General features: G+C 42.3%; 1 protein-coding gene across 3 annotated transcripts in view; it reads left to right on the top strand.

The window, feature by feature from the left end:
- Map3k20 (mitogen-activated protein kinase kinase kinase 20) overlaps nucleotides 1-25,495 on the top strand; it is a 146,286-nt gene that overhangs the window by 54,091 nt on the left and 66,700 nt on the right. For all 3 annotated transcript variants that reach the window (XM_021646985.2, XM_021646986.2, XM_021646987.2), the window contains exons 3-7: nucleotides 5,187-5,274; nucleotides 14,254-14,355; nucleotides 18,092-18,157; nucleotides 21,798-21,826; nucleotides 21,933-22,070. In XM_021646985.2, coding sequence (XP_021502660.1) covers nucleotides 5,187-5,274; nucleotides 14,254-14,355; nucleotides 18,092-18,157; nucleotides 21,798-21,826; nucleotides 21,933-22,070 — 423 coding nt within the window. The remainder of the gene's footprint in view (nucleotides 1-5,186; nucleotides 5,275-14,253; nucleotides 14,356-18,091; nucleotides 18,158-21,797; nucleotides 21,827-21,932; nucleotides 22,071-25,495) is intronic.

Raw genomic sequence — 25,495 nt, 5'->3', positions numbered from 1 at the left:
CAAGTAAGCCCCGGAGATTCTCCTGCCTCATGTCTTCCCAGCACTGAGATCACAGGCACACGCCTCCATCCTGGTCTTTCCTCTAGTCATAGTCATGACTATCCAAACTCAAGTCTTCAGCTTTGCATAAAAAGCACTTTACCCAGAAGCCAGCTCCCGAGCACCTGAATTTCTTCTTTTGAGAACTGGTCAGTTTATTTGCCTATTGAGTGATTGATTGGATGCTTTGGGGGATGTTTTTCATGTTTAATTTTTTCAGTTCTTTATATGTTCTAGATATTAATCCCCTGTCAGCTAGCTGCAGAGGTTTTCTCCTATTCTGTCGATTGTCTCTTCACTGTGTTAATTGTTCTCTCTGCTGTATAGAAGCCTTTTGATCCCCCAGACTTCATTCTGCCAGTTCTTGCAAATATTTCCTGAGCCGTTGAAGCCCGTTTCTGAAAGCCATTGCTTGTGCCTATGCCTATGCCAGGAAATGTTTTCTTCCACAAGTTGCAAGGTTTGGGGCTTACATTAAGGTCTTCGATCTATTTTTAAGTTCAGTTTTGTACAGGGTGAGAGGGAGGGCTCTCACTTTATTCTTATACTGGTGGAAACCCACTTTCCCAAGCATTATTTGTTGAAGTTGTTGTCATTTCTCCAGTGTATGTTTTTGGCACCTTTATAGGAAACCGGTAGCGGGATGTGTGTATTTCCGAGTCCTCTGTTGGTATGCACATCTGTTTGTCTCTTGGTGTTCTATATAGCTCTTAACATCCTATGATTTCAAATTATGTGTGTCAGGTTTGGTGCTGTTGATTTTCAGTCAATAAAGGCAGGTGTCAAATATGTTTTCATCCTTTAGTTACTGAGTATGCTATCAGAACATCAAAAGAGTAAAATCGCTATTAATTTAGCTGAAATATCCAAGTATTCAAGATACTTTCTAATTGGAGTGTGAAAGATGTTAAGGGACTTCTCAGACTATTTTAAAATTAAATTTGCCTAAATTCTTCTAAGTGATTCCGTAGATTTCCATAATAAATGTGGCAAACATTTCTCTTATGGGATGTAAATAATCAAACTCTGTTGCACTGTAGAGTAATATTATAAAGCACTTAGCTAATCAGATTGTGAAGTTGCTCAAAATTCCAACCATGTAATTTTTGCATAGAGAGAGGCTGCCTCATGCTGTGCAATTAACGGGTTTTATTAGCTATAAATTCAGTTGTTGCTGGCTGGCCTTATGCCCCAGCCCCTGGGGAGAATTAGATCTTGCTTATCGACCGGATCTTGCACAGTGGAATGTCAAGAAGGTGTGGACATGTTGCAGTAGGGACAATGGCCCAGCCTCTAAGAGGAAGCCACTGAGAGGTTTCCTTAAACTTTTGTAACTAGGAGCCCTCTTGTAATGTAAACTCATGCGCCTTTCTGTTCTCAAATCGGGTTTGAGGGTAAAGCCCTGTGGTTTGCTGATTATAAGCAGGGCTCTGAGATCACATGGCTTGTGTTAAAAGTCTGGCTTTGTCATTCACTGCGTCCTGTGTCCTTGTTAAAAGGACACAGTGAATGACAAGGACACTGTGTCCACCGTGTCCTTGTCATTCACTGTGTCCTTTTAACTTGCCTCCTTGTCTATGTTTCTTCCCCTGTAGATCGTGTGATGCTAGATACTAGCCCATGGTTTGTTAGGGGGAAATGAAAGCATCATCTAGTTTGTAATGGGCACTCAATGTTAGCCTTAGGTATGGGGACTCTACAAATTCACATCCATGTAAGCAAGGTAGTTCTTAATAAATATTTTATCGCAATAAAGTTTTAAATATTTTATTCATTTTGGTTTTGTTGGGTTTTGTTTGTTTGTTTGTGAGGTAGGGTCTCATGTAGTCCAGCCTAACCTTGAACTGCCTACGTAGCTCAGGATGACTTTGAACTTCTGCTCCTCCTACCTCTACCTCCCAAGTGCTGGGATTATAGATATACCAAGCCAGGATAGACAGATTTGCTGGACATCCTTTAAACAGAGCAAGGACCAGGAATATACTTACAAGAGGCAGAAGTGGGAGAGCTGGGATCAGATTTTATTCCTGATATTTAGTAGGCCCCTGATAAGCGGACTAAAAAAAACCTATCTAAAACAGTTTCCCCAACATTTAAATACAATAAAATATCTTCCTGGGAGAGAAGATAAACGCTTTGGAAATGTTGTGTTGCGTCTAGGTAAAATCATAAGTAAATGTGGAAAAACAAATATAAGTATATGAAACTAAATCAAGCAACTCCTAACAGTGGAATCCACTGCTAGAAGAGATGAGTCAAGTGGCCTGGAGGTGTGGATCGACTAATGAGTTATTGACGAATAATGACTAATAATGAGCAGCAGAGAGGTCAGGGAAGAGGCTGACACTGGCCAACCACCAGCGTTTGCTGGAACAGGAGTGACTTCCTGTCCCTATGTTACAAGTAAGAAGAATGAATCTCAGTCATAATTTCTTCAGGATCCTTGTGGGATTTGGGGCCCAGGCCCATCTCCAGGTGGTGAGTCAGCTGCTGTTCCCCCCCCCCCGGGAAAACCACTGAGCAACTAGAGACTGACTAGTTCTGCTGACCTGTCTGGTGAAAGCCTTGTGTGACTTCCTGGCAGCTTTCAAGAAACACAAGGAGAACTTGTTTAGTTTTTCTTAGCATCCGTAGCCAGTTTCCTAGTGGGGGGGTGCGGGGGGAGACTATTGTGTTAAATCTCTTTAGGAATATAGGATTCATATTATGGAGCCTGACTTCCATTCATTTAGCCTTCCTTACTTCCCTGAATATCTGGGGTAGCGTCACTGGAAAGAGAAGCTACAGAACTGTAGAGCTCACTGCTTGTCATGTGACTGGTCTCATTAAACCCAAAACGACTCAAAAGGGTGATCTGTACCCAACACTCTGGTGATTAACCCCCCCCCCCCTTTTGGAAGGTGTTCTTGTAACAGCATTTTCAAAGTCAAGGGCTAATTTTCCTTTTTACTGTCGTATATGAATCACATTTTAAAAAAGGTTTTTTTTTGGGGGGGGAAATGCTCAAAGCCATGAATGCAGTCAATCAAATGTATTCCTGGGCTGGGTCCATTCGGGCCCCTGGGAACTCGATGCATGCAAACCTTATAACTGAGGTTGAGAACTTTGCCTCATTTGTCTCAGTGATCAGAATGTGATGTAATCAGCAGAGAAGGGGTTGGAAGGGAGGGTCTTATCTGTGGACATAAGGACAAGTGCTTCTAGATGGTTGTTAGGGATTATGCTGGTTTGGTAAATTGGTGACTGATGACTCTCCTCCCATGACCGTGACCTCACCAGCAGTGAGCAGTTAGGTTTTCAGTACAAGTGCCTGAAAGGTTCACTTCAGGTGCAAGGCATGCTCAGAGGACGAGAGGTGAGCAAGAACGCTCCAGCGGAGGTGCTTGTTTGTCTTGGACAGCGACTGAGCTGAGGCGCAGCCATCAGACCCTGTCTACCCAAGGTTTAAGTCAACAGTGAAGCGGTAGAGCATAAATTTCAACCTGCATGGCTAGACAGTCATTCTTTTGAAATCTGGCCCAAGTTACCCTTCCAAGTACCTTAGGTAAAAGAAGAGACTGACTGCTGAAGCCAATACCAATTGTCTGGTATTTTATTCTTGTCTGTGTTAACTCCATGCCAGCCCCCAAACCTCTGTTTTCTGCCCCATTACTAGTTGCAGAGGGTGTTTTTAATGAGGTAGCAACTCTTACTTTATGAGAATAAATGTGTAGCAGCCCCCCCACTAATTCATAGGGCCTTTTCTGATGTTCTTCTTGGTATCCCCTTTCTGGGTGGGAGAACTAAAAGTCCATTTTCTGGTTGCCAACAGTATACTGTACACTTAAAATATTAAATCTTTTTTGTATATTTAACTTATGCCTCCTTATGTTTTAAATTTCTTGATTAGCCAGCTTATTCCTAGATAGTAATGAGATCTTAGTGTATGTGGTTTATATACACAGTGTCTTAACCACAGCCAACCCCTCAGCCCCGGCTACTAGAATCACAGAATTCTAATGCAAAATAACAAATGGCCCTAGAAGTCTTTAAACTTTCCTTTGAGACTTCATAAGCCAGGCCCCCATCCTCCATATTGCCCTCAACATTTCCGTCTTCCAGACTCTCGTAAAACATTGAACACTTAATGGTTTCTCTTGCCCAAAGCTCCAGAGTCCCTCCACACACATCCACAAGACAGCGTGGTCAGTTCTATCACAGAAATAACTCACAATCTCGGGTTACTTGGGGTTACTTTTGCTGTGATTAAATGCCATGACCAAAACAACCTGGGAAGAGTTTATTTCAGCTTCCATCACTCAGAGAAGTCAGGCAGGCAGGAACTCAAGCAGGACAGGAACCTGGTGGCAGGAACCAATACAGAGGCCATGGAGGAGTGCTTGACAAGTTTAATAAATATAACTTATTTTTTGTCATGCCATTCTTGGAAAGCTTTCTAGTATTAACATATTTCAAACTGTACCAATATGGCCTCCAGCGGACATCAGGAATCTCCCTTTCTGTGTTTACATGGAAGGACAGGAATAATGTATTTCTAATTACTTATCAGAAAATCGCCATAAAGGGGGATGATATGAATAACAGAATGTAAGTGAATCTGTTCCATTCGTGCAGTGGTTCTCCACCTGGGGGTCACACATCAGATATCCTGCATATCACATATTTATATTATGATTCATAACAGTAGCAAAATTATACTTATGAAATAGCAACAAACTAATTTTATGGTTGGGGTCACCACAGCACTGTGTTAAAGGGGTCTCAGCGTTAGGAAGGTTGAGAACTGCTGACTTAGTGCTTCAATACCTCTAGCTTAGCTTTGATTCGCTCAACTGATGAAAGCCCAGGTTTGCTCTTATACAGAAAAAACATATGTGACTACCAAGAAGGGCTTTCAGTGAAAATAAATACGCTGTCTACTTCATCCTGCGCCGTCGCCACACAGACTAATGAGTAGTTGAGACTTTTTAGAAAGTGTTAGACTTTTGAGCATGCGTCTGCAGGAAGTCTTGTCCCCGGCACATCCTGTTGAGCATGCAAATGTCTTTGTAAATGTTAAGTGAAGGAGAAGTGACTGTGAGGCCCACGCAGTGAGACTCGTCTTACACGTGACACCTTACGCAGCTTTGCATTTGATCTTCGTACAGGCAGAGATCCTGAGCGTGCTGAGTCACAGGAACATCATCCAGTTCTACGGAGTCATCCTGGAACCTCCCAACTATGGCATCGTCACAGGTAGGGACTCCCCGTTGGACTGCCGTCCTTCCTGGCGGCCTGGCTTCCCACTCCTTCCTAGGCGCAAAGGCTGACTGTTCGGTTCTGCTGCGGTTTGTGCCCTACTGTCAGGCGTCACTTCTGTTGCCATAAAGCATTAATAAAACTGATTATATCAATATAATTAAGAATGGTGCTTTCACCTCTACCCATGTTTAATTGAGCTAATTAGACCTGTGTAGATGTTGCTCAGATGCACCTGCAGCTGCAATGCCAATACGTAAGGTGCCGGTTAACTAAAATTTCATTTAATTAGTTGAAGTGAGAGATGTTTTTTGTAACTCTGTGACCTTTTATAAATTAAGATTTCTTGAGCCGTTCATGTTGTAACTCTTGCAGTGTGTTCTAATCCCCTTAGAGCTCTCTATTCAGGTCTCTGATGCGAGGACCGTATTTTTCAGGTCTGGTGATTTGCACTAATAGTGACCTTGAGCTAATACCACGTAATTTTGAGCAGAACTTTTTAGCTGATGGAAACGGCCTTTCTGAAAAATGAGCACATGGAAAATTTTGCCATAAGAAACTACAGAGACATATATTTTAAGACATTTTCTACTTACATTTGTACATCCTAGTGAGGCATGTTAGGCCCACTGTAACTGTAATGTTGGATTTTACAGTAAATAACTTTGATCAGTTCGCTTATCATGGCAACTCTTTGACTGCCACGAAACCCCAATAAGAAAACAGTAAGGCATTTACCCTGTTTTCTTGCACTATAATGGGAAGGAGTTGGATTGTTTTTAGAGAAAAACAACAAAACACCCAAAACAGAAAGAACTGTACTGGGTGCTTATAAAGTTCTTATAAAAAAAACCCTGCAAGGTAAACAAAGTAATTCTAATTTTGTAAGACAGAAACTGAAACTCTAAGTTAAGTGCCTTTGCCACATGGCCACCCAGCTGGCAGCAGACCCAGAGGGGCATAAATCCTTTCCCAGGATTTTCCAGGGCTCCTCCTGCCTGAAAGCCAGGTTTTGGAAGGGTCACTGGTTCTCCACAGGAACAGGTGGCTCTTATGTCTTCCTCTGGTAGTGTGATACCCTCTGCTCTTGAATAGCAGTTTGTACATTCTTATTACATGGAGGGATTTGAATCCCTCAGTTTGCAGTCTGTTGTCTTGGCAATATCTGTCTTGAACCTGTGTGCCCTATAATGTGCAAACTCCAGGGTAAGTTCGACTATTATGAGTAAACCATGCCTCACCCTGGGTGTCATGTTTCTGATTCAATGTTAAGTTTTTCTCTGACTCAGTTGCCCTTCAGCTCCCTTCCAAGGGCATCACATTTACTTTTGACTAGTTAAGGTCCCGGTACAGATCAGAATCCAGTTTCCTGAGCCTCACTTGAACCAGGGCCAATGAATAGAAGGGTGCCGTTTGCTTTGGTCCTCCTTGCTTGCTCAGGTCACTTTCTTATACAGCCTATGACAACCTGCCAAGGGTGGCACTGTCCCAGCTGTGGGCTAAGCCTACCCACATCAGGCATTAAGAAAATTCCCTACAGATGTGCCTACCTACAATCTGATTGGGGCATTTTCTCAATTGAGATTCCTCTTCCCAAATAACTCTAGGTTGTGACTGAACAAACAAACAAACAAGCAAACTAGCCCAAGGTTACTCAGGGAGTTTTTCCAGGTTCCTGAGGTGAGGATAAAGAAGAGATGTGAATCCCTTTCCACGGTTTTACTGTCAGTGCCCAGGAAAGCAAGAAGGGTGGTAAGCTAGCACAGTAGCCAGAGCCATTGCATCTGATAGAAAGAATCCAAATCAGTCTGAGGCAGTTTGGTTTCATTTTCTTGCTTATCTGATTAGCCAGGAAAAATTCTTTGTCTCCCTTCAGCAGGCATTTCTTCTTATAGCCTTACCTAGTCAAATTCTTTGGTTCCCTTATGTTTTTATATCTGAAAGACAATAAGTAAGCAACAGCTAACATTAAATACTTCTTTAAGTTTGGAATTATGACAGAATAGCACACTGTACATTTCCAGCTGTCTTACTGAACCTGTGAGGTTGATCATTGAAGAGATTACTTAACCAGTTTTGTTGCTTGAAAACATGTCACTCTAATATGCTTTTTTATGCCCAGAGATTGAATTTCAGCTAATCATTTGTTTTTTCAAGCCAGTTAAGCCAACCTTCTGTAGTATTCAGTCAGTGTGTGGGTAACCAGTGCGTGTGCCAGCCGTGCCATGTTGAGGGCTAACACATCAATTGTGTGAGGCTCGTGATCTGTTTCAAATGTTGGAGACTCCGAGGGAAGAAGTTTGAATGGCCTGAGTTCATTCAGTTTGAGATTTTTTTTTTTTTCCTTGAAAAGGGCAGGCAGCTGCTGTCACTTGTACTTGAAAGAATGATTTATCACTGGAGTGGCAAAGCACTGGAATGCAAACTGGAAGATGTGAGATCTTGTCCAGACTCTGACAAAGCTCCATAGATAAATCACTGCAATTCCTTCTGAGTTACCTGATGCACGTGAAGGGGTCCCAGTGATGCTGTCTGGGAGAGCATGTGTGCATATGTGCATGCTTCTGCATGTATATTTGTGGGAAGTTTCATCATAGACTTACAGAACTCCTTATGAGGGAACTCTGTAGAACTTAGAAATTATCTAACAGGCAGCTGTCAATTTTTTCCTTTAAGGAGAAATGAACATCTTCCCCAGATCCATAAAGCAGTGGAATAACTAGAAACTTGGATGCCAAGGTCAAAAGAAAAGACACAATAATGATTTTCTTTGGTCCTTAGAAACCTCTTAATGCTCTGATATTTGTAAATCTCTGGGACAGGAAAACAGAGTGATTTGATACTAGACCAAATGGCTCTTTTATAGCAAGCCGTATCAGAGGACCATTCCATTGAAGGGTCTAGTAGTTCAAGAGTGATGGAAGGGTGCCACACTTGGTCCCCGTGTGTTCCAGAGGAAGCATGATTTAGGATCCCAGAAGTACAGAGAGTTGCAGCTTTGGGCTCAATGTCTGATTCCACCCCTTGTTTATCATGTGTCTATATTACTTCATCCTATTGCAGCAAGAGGATATGCTAGTGCTACGTAGCTTATCACCAGGCCCAAGTCCTCATTCGATTCAACCAAAGCACACGCTAAGTACCAAACTCATCTCCTTCAACTTGATCCTGATTTACTTTAATTACAGATACATCTAATTTGCATGTTCTGATATTGGCTGGTCCTTCTTACTAGCCAATTAAAGACAAGTGTCACATTTATAACAGATTGCAGACATTTGCCCAAATTCATTTGTTCTGCTGGTCATAATCTAAACTAAGGTTTATATTGATGGTACTCTATTATAAAGAAATTTCATGATAGTGATATTTGTTTCAACAATAGTATGCTGGGCCGTCCATATGCAAATGTTCTCCATTCATGGATTTAACCAACTGAGGCTAGAAAGAGAGCAGATGGAAGGGGGTTGGTGATGGAAAGCAATATAATATAACTACTATCTGCAGAGCGCCTACATTGTATTTGCTAGTTTGGGTATCTAGGGCTGATTCTAAGTACAGGTACTCCTCTACCTACAGTGGGCTCCTGCGTCCATAAACCCACCATAAATTGCCAGGATCGAAAGCTAAAGTGCATTTAGTACACCAAGCCTGTTGAACATCAGAGCTTAGCAACACAGGACACTGCAGACTTTGCGAGGCTCCTTCTGTGACCCTGGTAACTGACGGGAGCCCATGGCTTGCTGTTGCTGTTGTTCAGTGTGGCAAGGTAGTGCAGAAACTGCCATATTGCATATGACCAGCGAGAAGAGACCATAATCAAAGTGGGTTTTCTAAGGAATGTGTGTCAGTTTTCACACCATCTGAAATTTTAAGATATATCAATTTAAAAAACACATTTGTTTACAGAACAATGTGGGGAAGGATTACATACATATTTATACCCTGTGTTATTTTATAGAAGAGGCCTAAGCATCCGGAGATTTTAGTACGTGGATGGGAGGACTCAATCCCCTGAGGATTCCAAGGGATGACTGTCTGTATTTGCATTTTCAGTGCCTGCTATCATTACCATAAAACTCAGACAGGGAAAAGCACCTTATAAATCAAAGGGAATATTTGCTTAATATGTCAATGACTTTTTAGAAGGAATTAAAACAATGGTGTCTGTGCTGCTGTGGCTCCTGGGAACATGGTGGACATTTCTAATACCCACCAGACATTCTGCAAGACGTGTGGAGAGCAGGGACCCCGCAAAGGGACACGGTACAAGAAGGGCAAGGATTCTCCTTTTCCCCGGGAAAGAGTGGCTGCCGAGGTCAGACTAAGCCTACTTTCCACAGAGAGGCTAAAGTTACAGAGACGATTGTGCTGAGTGTGTTGAGCCCAGCTGCAGATCTGAGAGAAGGGTGGCGAGTAAGAAATGTGAGCGTTCTGACCTGGAAGGCAATGAGACAAGAAAGGGCCAAGCAATCCAGTTCTGAGCTGATTTTTGTTATGAAGACAATGAAATCATGAGCTTTACTCTCTCACACACAAAGAATTAAAACAAATACTTAGACTGAAGTTCAGTAAACTTCCGGCTAGAGATACATTAAGTGATTTGACAGGCAGGGAACTATATGGACTTATGGTGAGTCTTTAGTTCCCAAGGAGATGCCCCAAAAGGTAGAAAAGGTCACTTCCTTGGTAGAGTAGTTAAGGATGTTGGTCTTGCTACCACGGATTTAAAGCTATCTGATGTGTACTGCAAAAGAGCTCATACCCAAATTATGGTCAAACCATTGATTAGCCAAAGTGACAATTCTGGATGCAGTAAGGGGGAAACAGCTCATGTACATATAAAGGACAGTATGATCAGTGATGACTTTTTATCCTAACCAAAAGGTTAAGACTGCTCATATTTAGGAGGTCATGGGGGAGCAATGAAATGGTACTACTGAAATGGTATCTACTGAAAGAAAAGACTATATCAAGAAAAGGAACGAGGTTTTAATGATGAAATAACTAAAGATGTTCTTGGACAGAGAATGAGTGAATTTATAGCAGGTATATCTGCTTTACAAGAAACAGCCAGACTTGGGGAATAGCTTAGAACATGTAGTTAGCACAAAGGCCATCAGTGTGAGCCCTAGTATGAAAACAAACAATCAATGAAATCAGTATTAAAGGGAGTCCTTTCAGCTTAAATAAGACACTCAGCAATAAAAAACTTAAGGAAAGAATTCACGAGTAGGAGAAATGGTAAAAATGTGACTTGATATAAAAGATTGTTTAACTACATTTTCATTTCTCTCCCATAACATGTTTAAAAACAAGTTTATAGAGCAATAAATGTTTTATTGAGATTTGTACAGATTTAACATATTACAATAATACTATAAAGGATCAGGGAGAAATAGTCATAGTGGAAGCATATAAAGGACTTTATATTTTAGAGTAGCATTCTGAAATTGCTGCGCTATAAAATGTGTTTTATCATTGTTTGAGTCACCACAAAAAAAAGTCATTCAAGAAATTAAAAACACGTTGATCGGGGGCGGCAGGAATCTGTAAGCCTAGTGCACAGGAAACTGAGGCACACCATTGTAAATCTGGGACCAGCCCGAGCTGTATATGGGGAACTTATTTAAAGAAGAAATCAAGAGGGCTGTAGAGCGGGTTCAGCGGCCAAGAGCTGGTCTGCTGACACACGCCTGTCATCCCAGCACTCAAGAGGCTAGGAGGCAGATCTCTATGAACTTGAAGCCAGCCTGAGAGCTTGGAGCCTGCCGAGGATACAAGATGGGAGCCTAGATGAAAAGACCGTACATACCGCTCTCGCGGAGGATGTGAGGTCAGCTCCCAGCACCTTCGACTGGCGGCTCATAACTGCTTGCAACTTCAGCCCCAGCTCTAGGGTGTGTCTCTCCCCTTTGGCCTCTTCGTGCATACATTATCTACACACGGGTGCGTGTGCACATACACACACGCAGTCTTGAAAGTAAATCTCTAAAATATCAAGGAGTTAAGATGACATATTAGGATACAGTAAATAGGGAACATCTGGCTGAGGACGGGCGACATAAAGAAAAGAAGATGGCAGACGTCAACCCAGTTACGTCATTAATTACGTCAAATATGGGCATTCTTAATATTCCAGTCAAAAGGCAGACATTTCTCAGGTAGGATGACACAGCAGGGCTAAAGTGTACACTGGCTACAATACACAAATCTTAGAGTCGAAGGCACAGACAGGCTGAAAATAAGAGGAAAGCGAGGGATACTCTATGCTAATAATACCCATTAGAAAACTGGGACAGATGAAAGGGGCAGGGAGGAGATGAGGGAGGGAGGGTGGGATTGGGAGGGAATGAGGGAGCAGGATACAGCTGAGATACAGAGTTAATAAAATGTAACTAATAATAAAAATTAAAAAAAAACAGGTTTTTCTATACTACCTTCACAAAAAATAGACTTGATATGATACTAGAAAAAAAGGAAGGCCGTTTTGTGATGATAAAGGGGTCAGTATACTAGAGGTCTGTAATAGCTCTACCAATTCAACACCAATTATTTTCAATCTTTCTTTCAATAAGTAGGAAATAACTAAACAGAATTGGCAGAGGTAGAGACAAGTTGAAGACCATTCTCAGCTAATTCTCCCTAACTCACATATGTACACCATCTGACAAGGGCATTTGTCAGAGTACAGCATACGTGAGGCCATTAAATAATATTCATTGTGTCAAAAACAATTGATATAACTATTTTGTATATATTCCTTATGCCTATTAATATGTTCTCCAATGCATTATAATGCATGGTCTCCAACCCAGTTGAATTATATTAGAAGTGAGTGACCAAAGCCCTTGGTGAAAAGCACCAAGTCTTTGCAAATAACATTCTTCTAGACCCAAAAGAAATCACAGTGGATCCTTAAAGGTTTGAAGTAGAAGAAAATAAAATGAAAACATGCCAGAATAGAGAACATAGCACTGAGCAGGGAGTGTGCAGTCTCCCAAAGCTATACCATAAGAAAGCAAGTTTGATCTTAGTCACACAGCATCTTCATCCTGAAGAGACAGTATTTAAAACACAGTATTAAAAAAAAAAAAAAAAAAAAAAAAAAAAAAAAAAGGAATCAAATAGGACCAAAGTAACCCATGGAAAAGAAAGGGTGAAATGTTAGAACAGGGGCAGTAAAAGAGAAGAGTGAAATGGCAGAGAAGAAAAAAATCTACAAAAGGCTTGGTTTTTAAACATTCAATAAGATTGATGAATCTTTAGCAAGACTGGCTAAGAAAAAAGAAGATGGGCATTGGCCAAGTCCCAGATGGAGAGAAGAAGTGCTGTGATTCCTAAAGGATCCTCAGAAGAGCTCAGTGTGTGGCGTGAGCAGCTGTGCTAATAAATTAGTTGGCGTGTATGCAGTCAGCCATCTCCTAAAGTGACGCTCTGATCTAAACTGACTCAACAGCTGGACCTTTGTAATGATACCAGCCCTTAGAGGTGCAAGCAAGGGTGTCAGGAGTTCAAGGCCAGCTTCAGCTACATAGCAAGCCTGAGTCTAGCCTGGACTACCTGAGATCCTGTCTCAAATAGACAAAATAAAACAACAAAATTCACTCAAAAAATCTGGCTCTCTGTATAAGAAAAACTTAATTAATAGTTGAAAATATTTCCATATAGAAAAGATGTTTGTCAGTTGTTTCTAGAGGAAGGAATATCAGCTCTTCTTTCCCAGGCTCTTTCTGAAGAGAGAGGTCGGTTGGGCTGTAAAGTCAGTATCATTCCCACACCGAAGCCACACACAAAGAAACTACAAGTCAGTTTCCCTCATGCATGCAATACAAACTTTGTAACCATATTATCACACAGAATCCAGCCATACATGAGGTGATTATACTCCACCACAGGGCTGTCTAGCAAGACCTGAACAATTCCAACAACAGTAGGCACCCCAAGGTAGAAATCTCACTAACCAAACCCATAGATGAAGAGCTACAGGCGGTTAACAACTGCCGATGGAGGGAGAATTCCTCTTGGATGAGCCAGCATGGAATGCTCAGCTCTAGAAACATAAAATCCAGGCAGCCCTGAAAGGACCCAGCAGCTTGTGTTTATATGTTTGTTCATTTATACGTATATGTAACAACAGTGTAAGTTAAAGAAGAGAGAGCTAGGAGTTTGAAGAAGGCCAGACATGAGAGGGGTAGAAGGGAGGTGAGAGAGAAAATGATCTAATTTTATTTTAATTAAATTAAAAAAATAACAATATTAAAAGACTGTTCTCCATGACGAATGGGATTTTTTTCCAGAAATGCAAGGTGTTGGCTTAACATCTGAAATCGTATAAGGTACAATGACAGGTAATAGAACAAGAGACAAAAACTTAAAATATGACCATTTCAAAAGATGCAGAAGAAGGGTTTGATTGTTGTTTCAGTGTGACTGTTTTTGTTTGTTTGTTTTTTGTGGTATTAGGGATTGAACACAGGGCCTCAGGCAAACTAGCAGAGGACCCTGTCACCAAGCTATATCCTCAGTCCTTAGAGAAAGTACTTGAGCGCCTATGACATCTATTGATAATGATAAATCTCCTCAGAAAAAAAAAAAGATTATTTCTTTGAATAAATAACATCTACAGAAGTCTGCAGTTAACATCATTACTTAATGATTGAAAAGCTCAGTTTCCCTCAAGGCTGGGCACAAGATGAATTCTGTTCTTACCACATTTATCCAGCATCATACTAAGGCTCCAGACAGGCTACTCAGGCAAGAAAGAGATAAAAATACATAAGTTGGAAAAAAAAGAATAAAATCAATCGCTTTAGTCGCTCTTCTATTAGTGTGAAGAGTAACCATGACCAGGGTGACTCTTACACAATCTTAATATAATCTCTCGTTAGGCCCTTTGACATGTTTTCTCAGTGAAAATTCAGAGTCTCGTTTCTGAGGCAGAGCTCTAAGTGTTGCTTCTTCCTTTTAAAACAGAATATGCATCCCTGGGATCCCTGTATGATTACATTAACAGCAACAGAAGTGAGGAGATGGACATGGCCCACATCATGACCTGGGCCACCGACGTCGCCAAAGGTAACGCTACTTGTTGGACACCTGCAGAGGCGGCCAGTGTCTTTCCACCCTGACCTGGGGTATTAGGTTGCATGGTTTCCATTCTACGTCTGTAGATATTCTTTTTGCAGATCAAATAGAGCAAAGCCTTTCAACTCCCTGTACAGACGATATTGTAAGTCATTGCCTTTCCATTGCTGAATCCCCTTTGTCTTTTTCTGTTTTCTTCATTTCTTTTTTCCCTAAAATCAGGTTTCACAAAGTCAGTAAGCTTCAGGGCAGAGATTTTTGCTCTGCTTTGTGACATGGTAATTAACAAACTCACTTGCCATATTAAGTGGAAAAATTGTGTTCCTGAAAGTTTTGAAAGTCTCTCTGGGTGTCTCTAAAAATGTAACTATGATAAGATTGGTCATTCTTGTTTTGAAAACATAATAATGTGCTAAAATAGTAACCACTGACCTGCATGGAGAGTAGTTCAGATTTTATTTTATATGTAATGGAACCTGAATGTTACCCTGGAAACTAAAATATTTTAAGTAGCTACAATCCCAAGCCAGGTTCCTGATTCTTCTCCCTCCCCAGAAATTCCTGCATAGATTAATGCTCTCTAAAGCATTTCAGGTTCTATTAACTTTCCTCTTGTTTTGCACTTTCCTACCGGAGAAGTTTGAGGTTTTCTTCAGAACTGTTGGAATCACCTTGGAAGCAGCTTTATCTATATAATGGCTGCGGTCGTCATGGCGGTTTTCTGGGATCCTCTAGGCAGTGTGTGCTTGGCACTTTACCTGGGCAGTTGGCTCTCCTCCTGCAGACATTTCTTTACAAAGGAACTAGAGAGTGTTGCCTAGTGTTAGATAAGGGAGCAGCTTATGTTTTGCTTTCGTGACAGAAGTGACTTCAGCAGGAGCCTGTTCTGTGGGGGGTTATCTCAAATGCTGGAAGTCTCACCAGTGCCTGCCAAATTCCTCAAACAGGAAAAGGGAAAGGGAGCAAATTGAGTTTTAAGCTAACGCTGCCACTCGCCATCTATGAGCTAGCAATAAGCAGCCCTATGTTTGCTTGGGAAGGTTAATTCTTGAGCTGTGGTGGCCAACTGCATGGTGTACCCCTGCGCCAGACACCTTACCCTTGTCTTAACACTCCATGTTCCTGAAGAAGCTTCACGTAATACCTTGTCACTTCTCTGTGTACCCATAGTACAGCAGGAGCACCTGTGAGTGTCTATAGTACAGCAGGAGCACCTGTGAGTGTCTATAGTACACACGGAGCACCTGTGAGTGTCTATAGTACAGCAGGAGCACCTGTGAGTGTCTGTAGTACAGAAGGAGCACCTGTGAGTAGGCAAAGTGATGTGCTGAGGCTGGCACTTGCCTGCAGCACAGTGGAAACACCTACCCGGATGGAAACACAGTCCTCACAGCACTTTACTGACGTTCTGTTTTGGGTGCTCTGCTAATTACACTCCTGCTATTACTTAATAGTGCTTAGGATGGATAGACAGCAAACAAATCAAGTGACAGCCTCCAGCTACGCCCTCTCCACCTTGGCGTTCCGGGTTCCTCGCTGCAGCACCCACGCTGCCCTCTGTCACATGGTCCTGTCCAAGGGCCAGATCTCTTGGCTCCAGAATACCACTGTCATTCTCTCCACTTCCTCAAGAGAGCTGCTTCTCCACTCTAGAAGAATAGGGAGGCGAAGGAGCAGAGTTAAGAAGCAACATGGAAGCAGAGGCGCAGTCTAGGGAAGGTAGAAGAGTACATGTCCACAGCTGATAAGATCCCTCTTCACGATTAGAGAATGAATTTGAAAGACAAATTCTCAAGTGTTTGTCCTCAGTAAATGAGGCCCTTTTACCCATAATCCTAGGTGGTGTATAATATGTAGGAATTATTTCAGATTGTCTGTAAAAGGAAAAAGGAATCAATACTTTAAGATTGGCTTCAACCCTCTTGCCTGCAGCTAAGTGTAAACTTTCAATAGGAAAGCTTGACTCGCGTTGATTCTCTTTCAAATTCAGCCTGTGCACCTTTTGGTTTGACCATGATTGAAGCCACTGAAGCAATACTATGTTGAGACATTAGAGAATGAATAATTCATCCTGAGAGTTGACTCATGCATTTGGAAGTAGGCATTGCTCAACGTCCTTCTGTTGACAGCCCTCAGAGATGCGAGGATCCTCTTCCTCCGGGAAAGGAAGAGGGACGGGAGTGTGTGCGCACGCACATCTGCCATTGTAAGCAAGGAACAATCAGAGTGCCTTAGTCTAACAATTAGAAATCTAGCCTCAGTCCAAAGCTCTCCCAGCCCTCCACCGTGGTCCAGATCAGAGCTTATAAAGAATTCACATAGATAAACCCGGTGACAATATTTTTCAGCCCTTTTCTATGGCTTGCAATAAAAACAAAGATACTATACACTCTGTACCAGTAATGTATGGGGCTTTTCTTCTGACGGGCTGACACAGTAGAAAAATGCCTGTATTTTAAGATTGTATAGTCAGATCTTCCCTTTCGAAATCTTTGTCAGCAAGTATGAAAATGAGCTATTCTTGCTTCTAATCATAGTCAGATAGACTATACCTGGAAATTATTCGGAAATTTGATTTTAATGCTAGGAAGCCATAACTGTAAGTCAGTCATGTAGACTATTAAGTGCCACACACGTAGCAGCTATTGAACTTTCCAGTTTGCATATGTAAAACTTGCTATTAAATGAGACCCTTTATCCCAGTTACATCGTGTAAGATCGTCTAAGTTACTCATGCTTCTGTTAGCTTGACTCTTTTCAGTGATATCATTATGTGATGGGAGTTAAGACTTTTTTTCTTAACTTCTTTGTTCTTTTGATTTCTCGGCATATAATAACCAGAGTAGTAGAGGAAGACTAGCTATTAATAAATTTGCCTTTATGAAAATGTAATGTTCTATGTACTTTACAAAAAATAGGGTACTTAATAAATTACTTTCACAGGCATCTCATCAAAAAGGGGGAGTCCTGTTTGATTTGATGCGAGGGAGGACTGATTCTTCCACTCTTTGAAAAAGAAAAATACAAGAAATGAGAGGAAGGACTTGTAGAAAATGCATTTCCTCTATATTCTCTGCTTTTGCCTAAAACAGAAAAGACTGAACACTTTTAAGGTGGTAACCATGAACTATATCTTAGACTATCATTTCTCATTTAAAATAATAAAATCACTTACATTTGATGCACCCAGTACATAAAGTGCCTTAAGTCGTATTGTCAGTATATCAGAGTGAACGTGAGGTGTTGTCCTTGTGAGAGAAAACTGTTTTGTAAGCATTGCACATCTATTAGAGGATGGCAGCCCCTTTGCTCACCAGCAAGGTGCCCGCCCCATTCTATCCTCACCTCCAAGCCTTGGAGAAGAGTAATGGTGCCCAGTGGCTATCACCCAGGAGCCTAGGCTTGGGTGGACAGCACACGGTTGATAGTGGGATGCTTGGTGACTGTTACAGTCATTTTGCTGTCCTCTTCTCATGCATTTCAGAAAATCATGGTGCTCTTGTTAGGCACGGTAAGAAACGAGGTCTCCCACAGGAAAGCTCTGTATCAGCTTAGCTGGAAAGAATGCTGCTAATGTAGACATTTGAAGTTTTCCTGTGATCAAGCATGGAAGAGCAGAACATATAGATTTTTTTTTTGGCTATAGGTTTTTTTGCAAAATTGTGAACGGTCATACTGACGCAATATTGCAAACTATTAATGTGACTCTCTCCCTCTTGTACACAAGGAATGCACTACTTACACATGGAGGCTCCGGTCAAGGTGATCCACAGAGATCTCAAGTCAAGAAATGGTAAGTGGTCAGCCTTTCAGCCTCACCATTTTACTGCCGTGTACACGCACCCACAAATAAAATCCGCATGGCGCTTTCCATTGCTTTTATAATTCGGTTCATGCTCTACAGTGAACACATTTTCACTGTCCATAAATACCAAAATCTGTATGTTAGTCGAGGAAGTTGCTTAGCTTTCTACCATGTGACGCTAACACGGGATGGAGACAACTGGATTGCTTACATTTTTTTTTTTTTCTAAAATAAGAAATGTTTAGTTTAATGCCTTTTGGCCAAGTTTTTTAACACACCTCTAATTATTTCCTTAGAATCTCTTTCTAAAATTGGCGTTGCCAGGTCAAAGTGTGTAGTCAGGTATTTTAAGCATCTTATTTTTAGATGCTTCCTTCTGCCAGCAATTTTGAATTTTATTTCTGAATTACGTGTTATGCATCTTTTGGTCAGTTGTGCCCATATTACCTGGAGTAGGGCCAGAAGACGAACAGCGTGCTTGAGGGTTCAGAACACAAAAGCCTTCTGGTTTCTTTCCCCTCTTCTGTACTTTCTATACTTTATGAGCCTATATTTATCATTTGGAAAGTACGTGTTTTAAAATAGCATGCAGGATTAGACGCTACGCTACCTTCTTCCATTACATCACGCCAGAGCTATCAGAAAGGCAGTCGGGCTGGTCAGCTTTAGGAGGGCTCTCGAAGGAAGCACAGACTTTGCCACTGAAGAGAAGGTTGGGAGGAGAGCAGCCCTTGCGATCACTTATCTCTGCACTTTCAGTGGTACTCAGGAGGGAGAAGGAGAGGCATTTATTTTTAGAAATCTTAAGATCACAGCAGCTAAAACTTGAATTTACCAAGAATGTGGTCCTTAGAATGGCTGGCAATGGTGAGAGGAACCTGGACAGGGCCTCGTGTGCCCTGCTCACACCCAGGCCCTCCAGGCTGAGCTCTGACAGGTGGAGAACAGGAAGGGCAGGAAGGTGTAGGCAGCTGCCACTGTCGGAATCCAGGCTGTCGCCTCCTGAACCTGGTCAGCTGGCTCTGCTCACTGTCCCACCCTCTCCTCTGCCCTCTCTTACTCTTTGGCTCTTCTGAGACAGATACTTCCGGGAACTACAATCATGTGAAGTATAGCTGGCTAATAGGAAGTCATTAGAAAATAATCTCTAATCAGGTAGGAAGTAGCAGCTTTGTAACTAAAATGTCAGTTCATGCTATTAATTTCAAGTTATTTGATTTTTTTTAAACCCATGTAGTTAGCATGAAAACTATGTGACAATGGAGAATTCCTCATTTAAAAGATATTGCAAGTTATGTAGTTAATAAGAAGGAGAGTATAATTAACATCAAAAGAATATTAGATTAATAAAAAAAAGAAAAAAAAGAATATTAGCCTGACTTTGGCAATTTCTTTTTACTGGGAGACTTTGTTTTCTGTAATATTTTTGGAAACTTTAGTTATGGGCTGGCAAGATGGCTCAGTAGATAAAGGCACCAAGCTTGATAACCTGAGTTCAGTCTCCAAAGACCACATGATTGGAGGACAGAACCAACTTCCACAAGCTGTTCTGACTTCCACATGCATACCATGGCCTGGGAGCACCCCCCCATACCCACACACCCACACACTAAATAAATAAATATATGGGATATTTTTTAAAACCTGTATTAGTGTGTACGTGTGTCTGTTGTGTATTTGTGTGCATGCATGTGCTATGATGTGCTTCTAAAAGTCAGAGGACAACTTGGTGGAGTCAGTTTTCTCCTTCTACCTTTATATGGTCTTCGGGATCCAGCCCGAGACGCCAGGCTTTCCTGACAAGTTCTAACCACTGAACCATCTCCCCAGCCCACATATTAAGTTAAGTTTGTAATGTTACTATTAGCACTTGCTAATATTACATCAAGAAAGAGAGATTGGGAAGTATTTTAAGAACAACTGAATACAACAATAATATTTATTCACATTTTTATTTGCAAAAGCATGTTGCTCATTACTCCCAACCCCATGTTTGCTTTGAGGCTATTTTAGGTATTAGATCACACAGGGTACTTTCTCCAGTCACCAAAACCACTAGTGATAGCTACTATACTGGTGATCTACCATGCTCAAGGCACTGAGTAGCTTCCTAAACAAACTTCCTCTTTTGTCTTCCCACTCCCATAAAAAGCCTACATTCATGTCAGCTTTGGAACTGTCTGCTAGGCGTACCTGCATAGATACTTTCCATGAGCTTGAAATGTATTCTATCCAAACTGATCTCTTCATCTTCTCCCTCCTGCCTGCATGTTCTTTCTGGGTGAAATACCAGTTGCCGAAGCCAGAAGTTTCTGGATTTCATCTGCGAGTCCTTCTCGCCGACATACAGCTACTCATCAGGCCCACTGATCTGTGGCCTACATATTTCTCAATTCATCCCGCTGGACTCCCATTCTTCCTCACGGTCTGAGCACTGACAGCCCATGTCTCTCTCAGACCACAATCGCTGGCATGCACAGCCCCCTCCTTGCCTCTTGTTCTGCTCTGTGATACAGCCCCTGGCCATGATCTTGCTCCTGTCGTTCCTCTACATCAAATTCTTTGCAGCCTTTCCTTTCTCACAAGGCCTCTTCTTGGATTCCTGCCTTCCAGAATCCCTGTGCCTTCACCCTGCACCTGAATGTTTCATAGGCAAACTGCTTCCCCTCCTCCCCTATCTCCTCTCCCTGTCATCAGGTCTTAGTATAAGCACCAACTCCTGCCAGAACCCTCACCCAACCTCTGCAGACTTAGATGTTCCTCTTGGTTGGTTCTTAATAACTCTCCTTCTCTCATCATGGCTTTGCCCCCACTTCACTGCAGATGCTTAATGGTCTCTCTGAGAGACTACAAACCTCATGAGAGCCCATGGCAACCTTTGACCCCAGCAGAGGCACAACACATTGTATATGAATAAAAGAATGAATGCTGTCTTCACTTTTCAAGAAATGGTTCCTCAACTGGGAAGAAAAAACATACACACACACACTCATACACATTCACACACACTCATACACACATATACACACAGTCATGCACACAAAAACACTCTCACACACTCATACATACACACACATCGTGAAGTAATAATTCAATGACTTCCTCAATGTTGTACTGGCACTCAGCCTGAAGAATCCAGATCAAAGTTTTGTTTTCTTAACTACCCTATTGCAGTATTTTTTGTTTCCCTCATTGCATTTGTACAAAGTAAGGATCTTAAAAGCCATTTGGAGCAATATCTCATTAATGAAGCTTTTTTAAAAATGGTATCTCTGTTATACAAAGTTTTCAATTCAATAAATATTTTTTAGCTTTTATAATGTAAAATTATCTCTCTCTCTCTCTCTCTCTCTCTCTGTGTGTGTGTGTATGTGTGTGTGTGTGTGTGTGTGTATGTGTGTGTGTGTGTTTGGAACAGGATCATTATTTATCCCTGGCATGTTTAGCTCTTGCTATATAGCCCAGTCCTGACTCAAACTCATGGTAGTCTTCCTGCCTCAGCCTAGGGTTATGGGTGAAGTTAGAAATGTAGTAATATCAAAATTGGAAACACAAAGCTGTGCTTTTCTTCAATGTGATGTAATTCAAACAAAAATGATTATTATAATTCCTTTCTGTTTCCCTTTAGTCGTCATTGCTGCTGACGGAGTACTGAAGGTAAGACTGTTTTCGTTTGAAGACAGTTGTTCATTTCTGATAAACGTCTGTGACAGCCTTCCTTCAGCACTGGGTAGAAAGCTGATGTCAGTTCCTGTGTCCTCAGATCTGTGACTTCGGTGCCTCTCGCTTCCATAACCACACCACACACATGTCCCTGGTGGGAACGTTCCCGTGGATGGCTCCAGAAGTTATCCAGAGCCTCCCCGTGTCTGAGACCTGTGACACATATTCCTATGGTGTGGTGAGTAGCTTCGATTTCTGTTTACCAAAGGACATATGAAGGGCAAACAGCCTAGGCAAAAATAAAAAATAAAAAGTGGCCACAGATTAGCCTGCTCGTGCCTGAGTGGGGAGGATCACCGACAATGGAGGCAAAGGGAGAGGGCTTTCCAGCTGTCATGCATGCTTTCATCACTCAGATATTAATCTGTCCTGCGTTGAGAAGAACCATCACCACTTCCAAGAAGCCAAGAATACAGAGCCTGCTAGGTGCTGGGCCTGCCAGGAATGCTGTTGTGACCACCAGTAGCTCCCAGTAGCACAAGTGAGCCAAACTTGTGCATTTCCAAACTACAGCAGAGTGCGCAGTTAGACCAGCCAGCCTTGTCTGCGTCTGCTGCAAGACTGGCAGAACCAAGTGGTGAGGTTAAGGTGTTACACAAGAACGACAGCCGACGGGACCTAGGGGAGAGTTGGGGAAGGAACCAGCTAAGGCAGGAAGAAGCCTCGGTAGGGAAGTTCCTGCTACAGGAAGGACCTCCCTGTGGCCCTCTGTTTGAAGATGTTTTTCCCTAAAGTGTTGCGTATATCCTTTAGAAAGCGCAGAGCATCATGGGGATTGGCGCCTCTCTGGGCCTTGTTGCCATTGGTGCTGTGTACACTACCTTCCATTTACATATTACCATGTAAAAAGAACACCATCACTGTGAAACAGCTCAAACCCCCTCCACACATCCTTATTCCTGAGGTGGGAGGCAGCGGCCATAGGGGCCCACGTGGCAGGCACACCCCTTTTCCTTATCAGTCTGCTGGCTTCCATATGTGTGCTCTGTGTCAGGAGCTAGTCAGTGTAATCACCACACACTCATCCGGAAATTCTGAAAACAGGAGATTTGTTACAACTTAAGACTTTTTGTGCTAGGGCTTAGCTGCATGGTGGAGCACTTCCCTGGCCCTGGGTTCAATCCCCAGCACTACACAAAAAGACAGTTAAGCCTTTTGTGAAATTGTTTTCTTTTACCAAGTTATGTCCCTTCACTTTAGGAAAATGTTGACTTATTCAATTAGTCTCTGGGCTGGACTCAAGCGCAGGTTAACATAAATTTTACTTGTTTGATGATGCCAGTACCTCATTTCGCTCTGCTGAACAGGAGCCAGTGTGCTTTTTCTATAAGGAACCAGGCAGCACATGGCTTTGGCCTTGAAGACTCCTTATACTCTCTGGCAGCTGAGGCTGCCTCCCAGCTCTTGACAGACCGTCCTGTGGAACAAGGGGGGTCCAGGAAGACAGCGACAAAGCTGGAACACATGGGTCATTTGGCCATGGTCCAGCTGATCAGGTGTCTGAGCAGGGAGAGCCAGCTCTCCTTGCATATACAGGTGTACATAAAAATAGAGAGACATATTTAGATAGCCACGCTTTTGGGTTGGCTGGCACGGCCTGGCTGATCAGATGGCTTCTGAGGCTTACTCTCTGCTCCACAAGTCCATGTGTTAGTTTTACTTTGACAATTCTCCTCACGTCTTGGAATTTCCCTGTTAGAAATTTTTGACCTAAAGTCATAGCTATGAGTTGTGCACAGATTGAACTTTCAGTTTCAACATTATTACATTTGTGAAAATAAACTCCATAGTACTTTCTTTAAAAGGCTTCCCGATGCCTGGGACTTCATGTGAAATACACTCGTCAGTAACCCTCTCGGTGTCTGTAACCGAGAACTGATGCCTTCTCCCAGAAGGGCTTAGCTGCTGGGCATGGCTTCTGGTAGCGAGCTAAGGATCACTCCTATGGGGTTAAATCCCTTTGGCAGTCCTCACTGGTCACTTCCTAAAGCACAGCCTGAGTCCATCTTTCTGGGTCTGTAAATTTTCCAGTTGTTTGTAATGAAAACCTTGCACTTTCCCAGAGCCTGTGCCTCTGCTGAGAGTAGGACCTGTGCATGGGAACCAACCCTACCTTTGCTCGCTTTGATTGGCTTACTTGGGTTTTTTTGTTTTGTTTTGTTTTGTTTTCTTTGTTTGTTTGTTTTAATTCAAGGGCTCACTATGTAGCTCTGGCTGACCTGGAGTTTCCTATGTAGGCTAGCCCCACCCACACCCACACCCACCCCCCTCTGGATCCTGGGTCACACAGAGATCTGTCAGTCATCTGGCCTCTGGTATTAAAGATGTGGGCCATCCTGCTGGCTGGGAAGGGATTTAACAGGCACCTAACAAACCACTTCCTAAAACAAATCAACACTGCCAGAACCACAGAACCTAACTGTCTAGTGCCCTCACAGTATCAGTCTCAGTTCTGAGTCCATGCAAGATCCTTCTTGTCCTTGAGCAGCAGAAAGAGAAGCTGTTTCCAAAACAGCTTATAGGGGGCTGAAGAGACGGCTGCTCCTCCAGAGGGCCTCATTCAGTTCCCAGTACCCACACAGGGGCTCGCAACTGTCTGTGACCCATAGTCCCAGGGATCTGATGCCCTCCTCTGGCCTCTATAGACACTGCACATGTGTCGTGCACAGACATACATGCAAGCAAATGTAACATAAAATAAGTGAAAATCTCAAAGCAACAACAAAGCCAGCATCTGGCCTGATAAATGGCTCAGTGTGGATAAAGGCGCTTGCTAGCAGGCCTGACAGTCTTGAGTTTAATCCCTAGGAGGCCCCACATGGTGGAAGAGAACAGACTCTCAAAAGTTGTCACCTGACCCCCACTTGCATGTCATGCATAAAAGAGATAAACATAAAATCATCTCCTGTTATTAGTTTCTCCTTAAGGGAAGTCTGAGTGAGAATGCTGGCTTGCCTCCCTCAGAGAACTCTGTCCGCACAACTCCAGAGACGTGTGTTCATGCCGATTTCACGAGAAGAATTCAGGATTGCATTTAACACCATCCCTTCTCATTCTGTCCATTCTAAATAAGCATCATCAGTGAAAGGAAAATTACAAGTCTAGCTCTCCAGAACCCTCTTTTAAAAACAACCATCTATACAAACAAAAAACAAAAAGCCATTATGAGTCCCAGGAAGTTGGGCATCAGAGAAAGCTGATAGAAAGCAGATAGCTGTTCCAATTGAGGTCATGTTTTAGGTTTAGACATTTGTGACCCTCAGACTTCAAAAATGGCACTAACTTAAGAAAACAGTACAGTCATACAGAATCATGGTGTCCCTTGAGAAGGGAGAGCATTGTTCTAACATGAAGCTTCCCATAGTTCATTAAGGTTGAGAGAACAGGACCATCAAAAAGTTGGGTTTTGAAAGTCATTCAAAAAACATTTTTTGCCTTTGGTCTTTCTTGACTTGATAAACTTGCTGGCCTTGTGCTGACTTCAAAGAAACTTCTTGTTTCTAAGCAGATTGACAGTGCGAGGCAGGCGTCCTTTTCCCACTTTACAAGAAGGGAGACGTTTGTACACCCCAAGGACAGCCTCTCATGAAGGACTGGAAGTAT

The sequence above is a fragment of the Meriones unguiculatus genome, chromosome 8 (assembly GCF_030254825.1).
Source record: "Meriones unguiculatus strain TT.TT164.6M chromosome 8, Bangor_MerUng_6.1, whole genome shotgun sequence".
NCBI lineage: Eukaryota > Metazoa > Chordata > Mammalia > Rodentia > Muridae > Meriones > Meriones unguiculatus.
The sequence above is the reverse complement of the archived record's forward strand: the minus strand, read 5'-3'. Positions and strand labels throughout refer to the sequence as shown.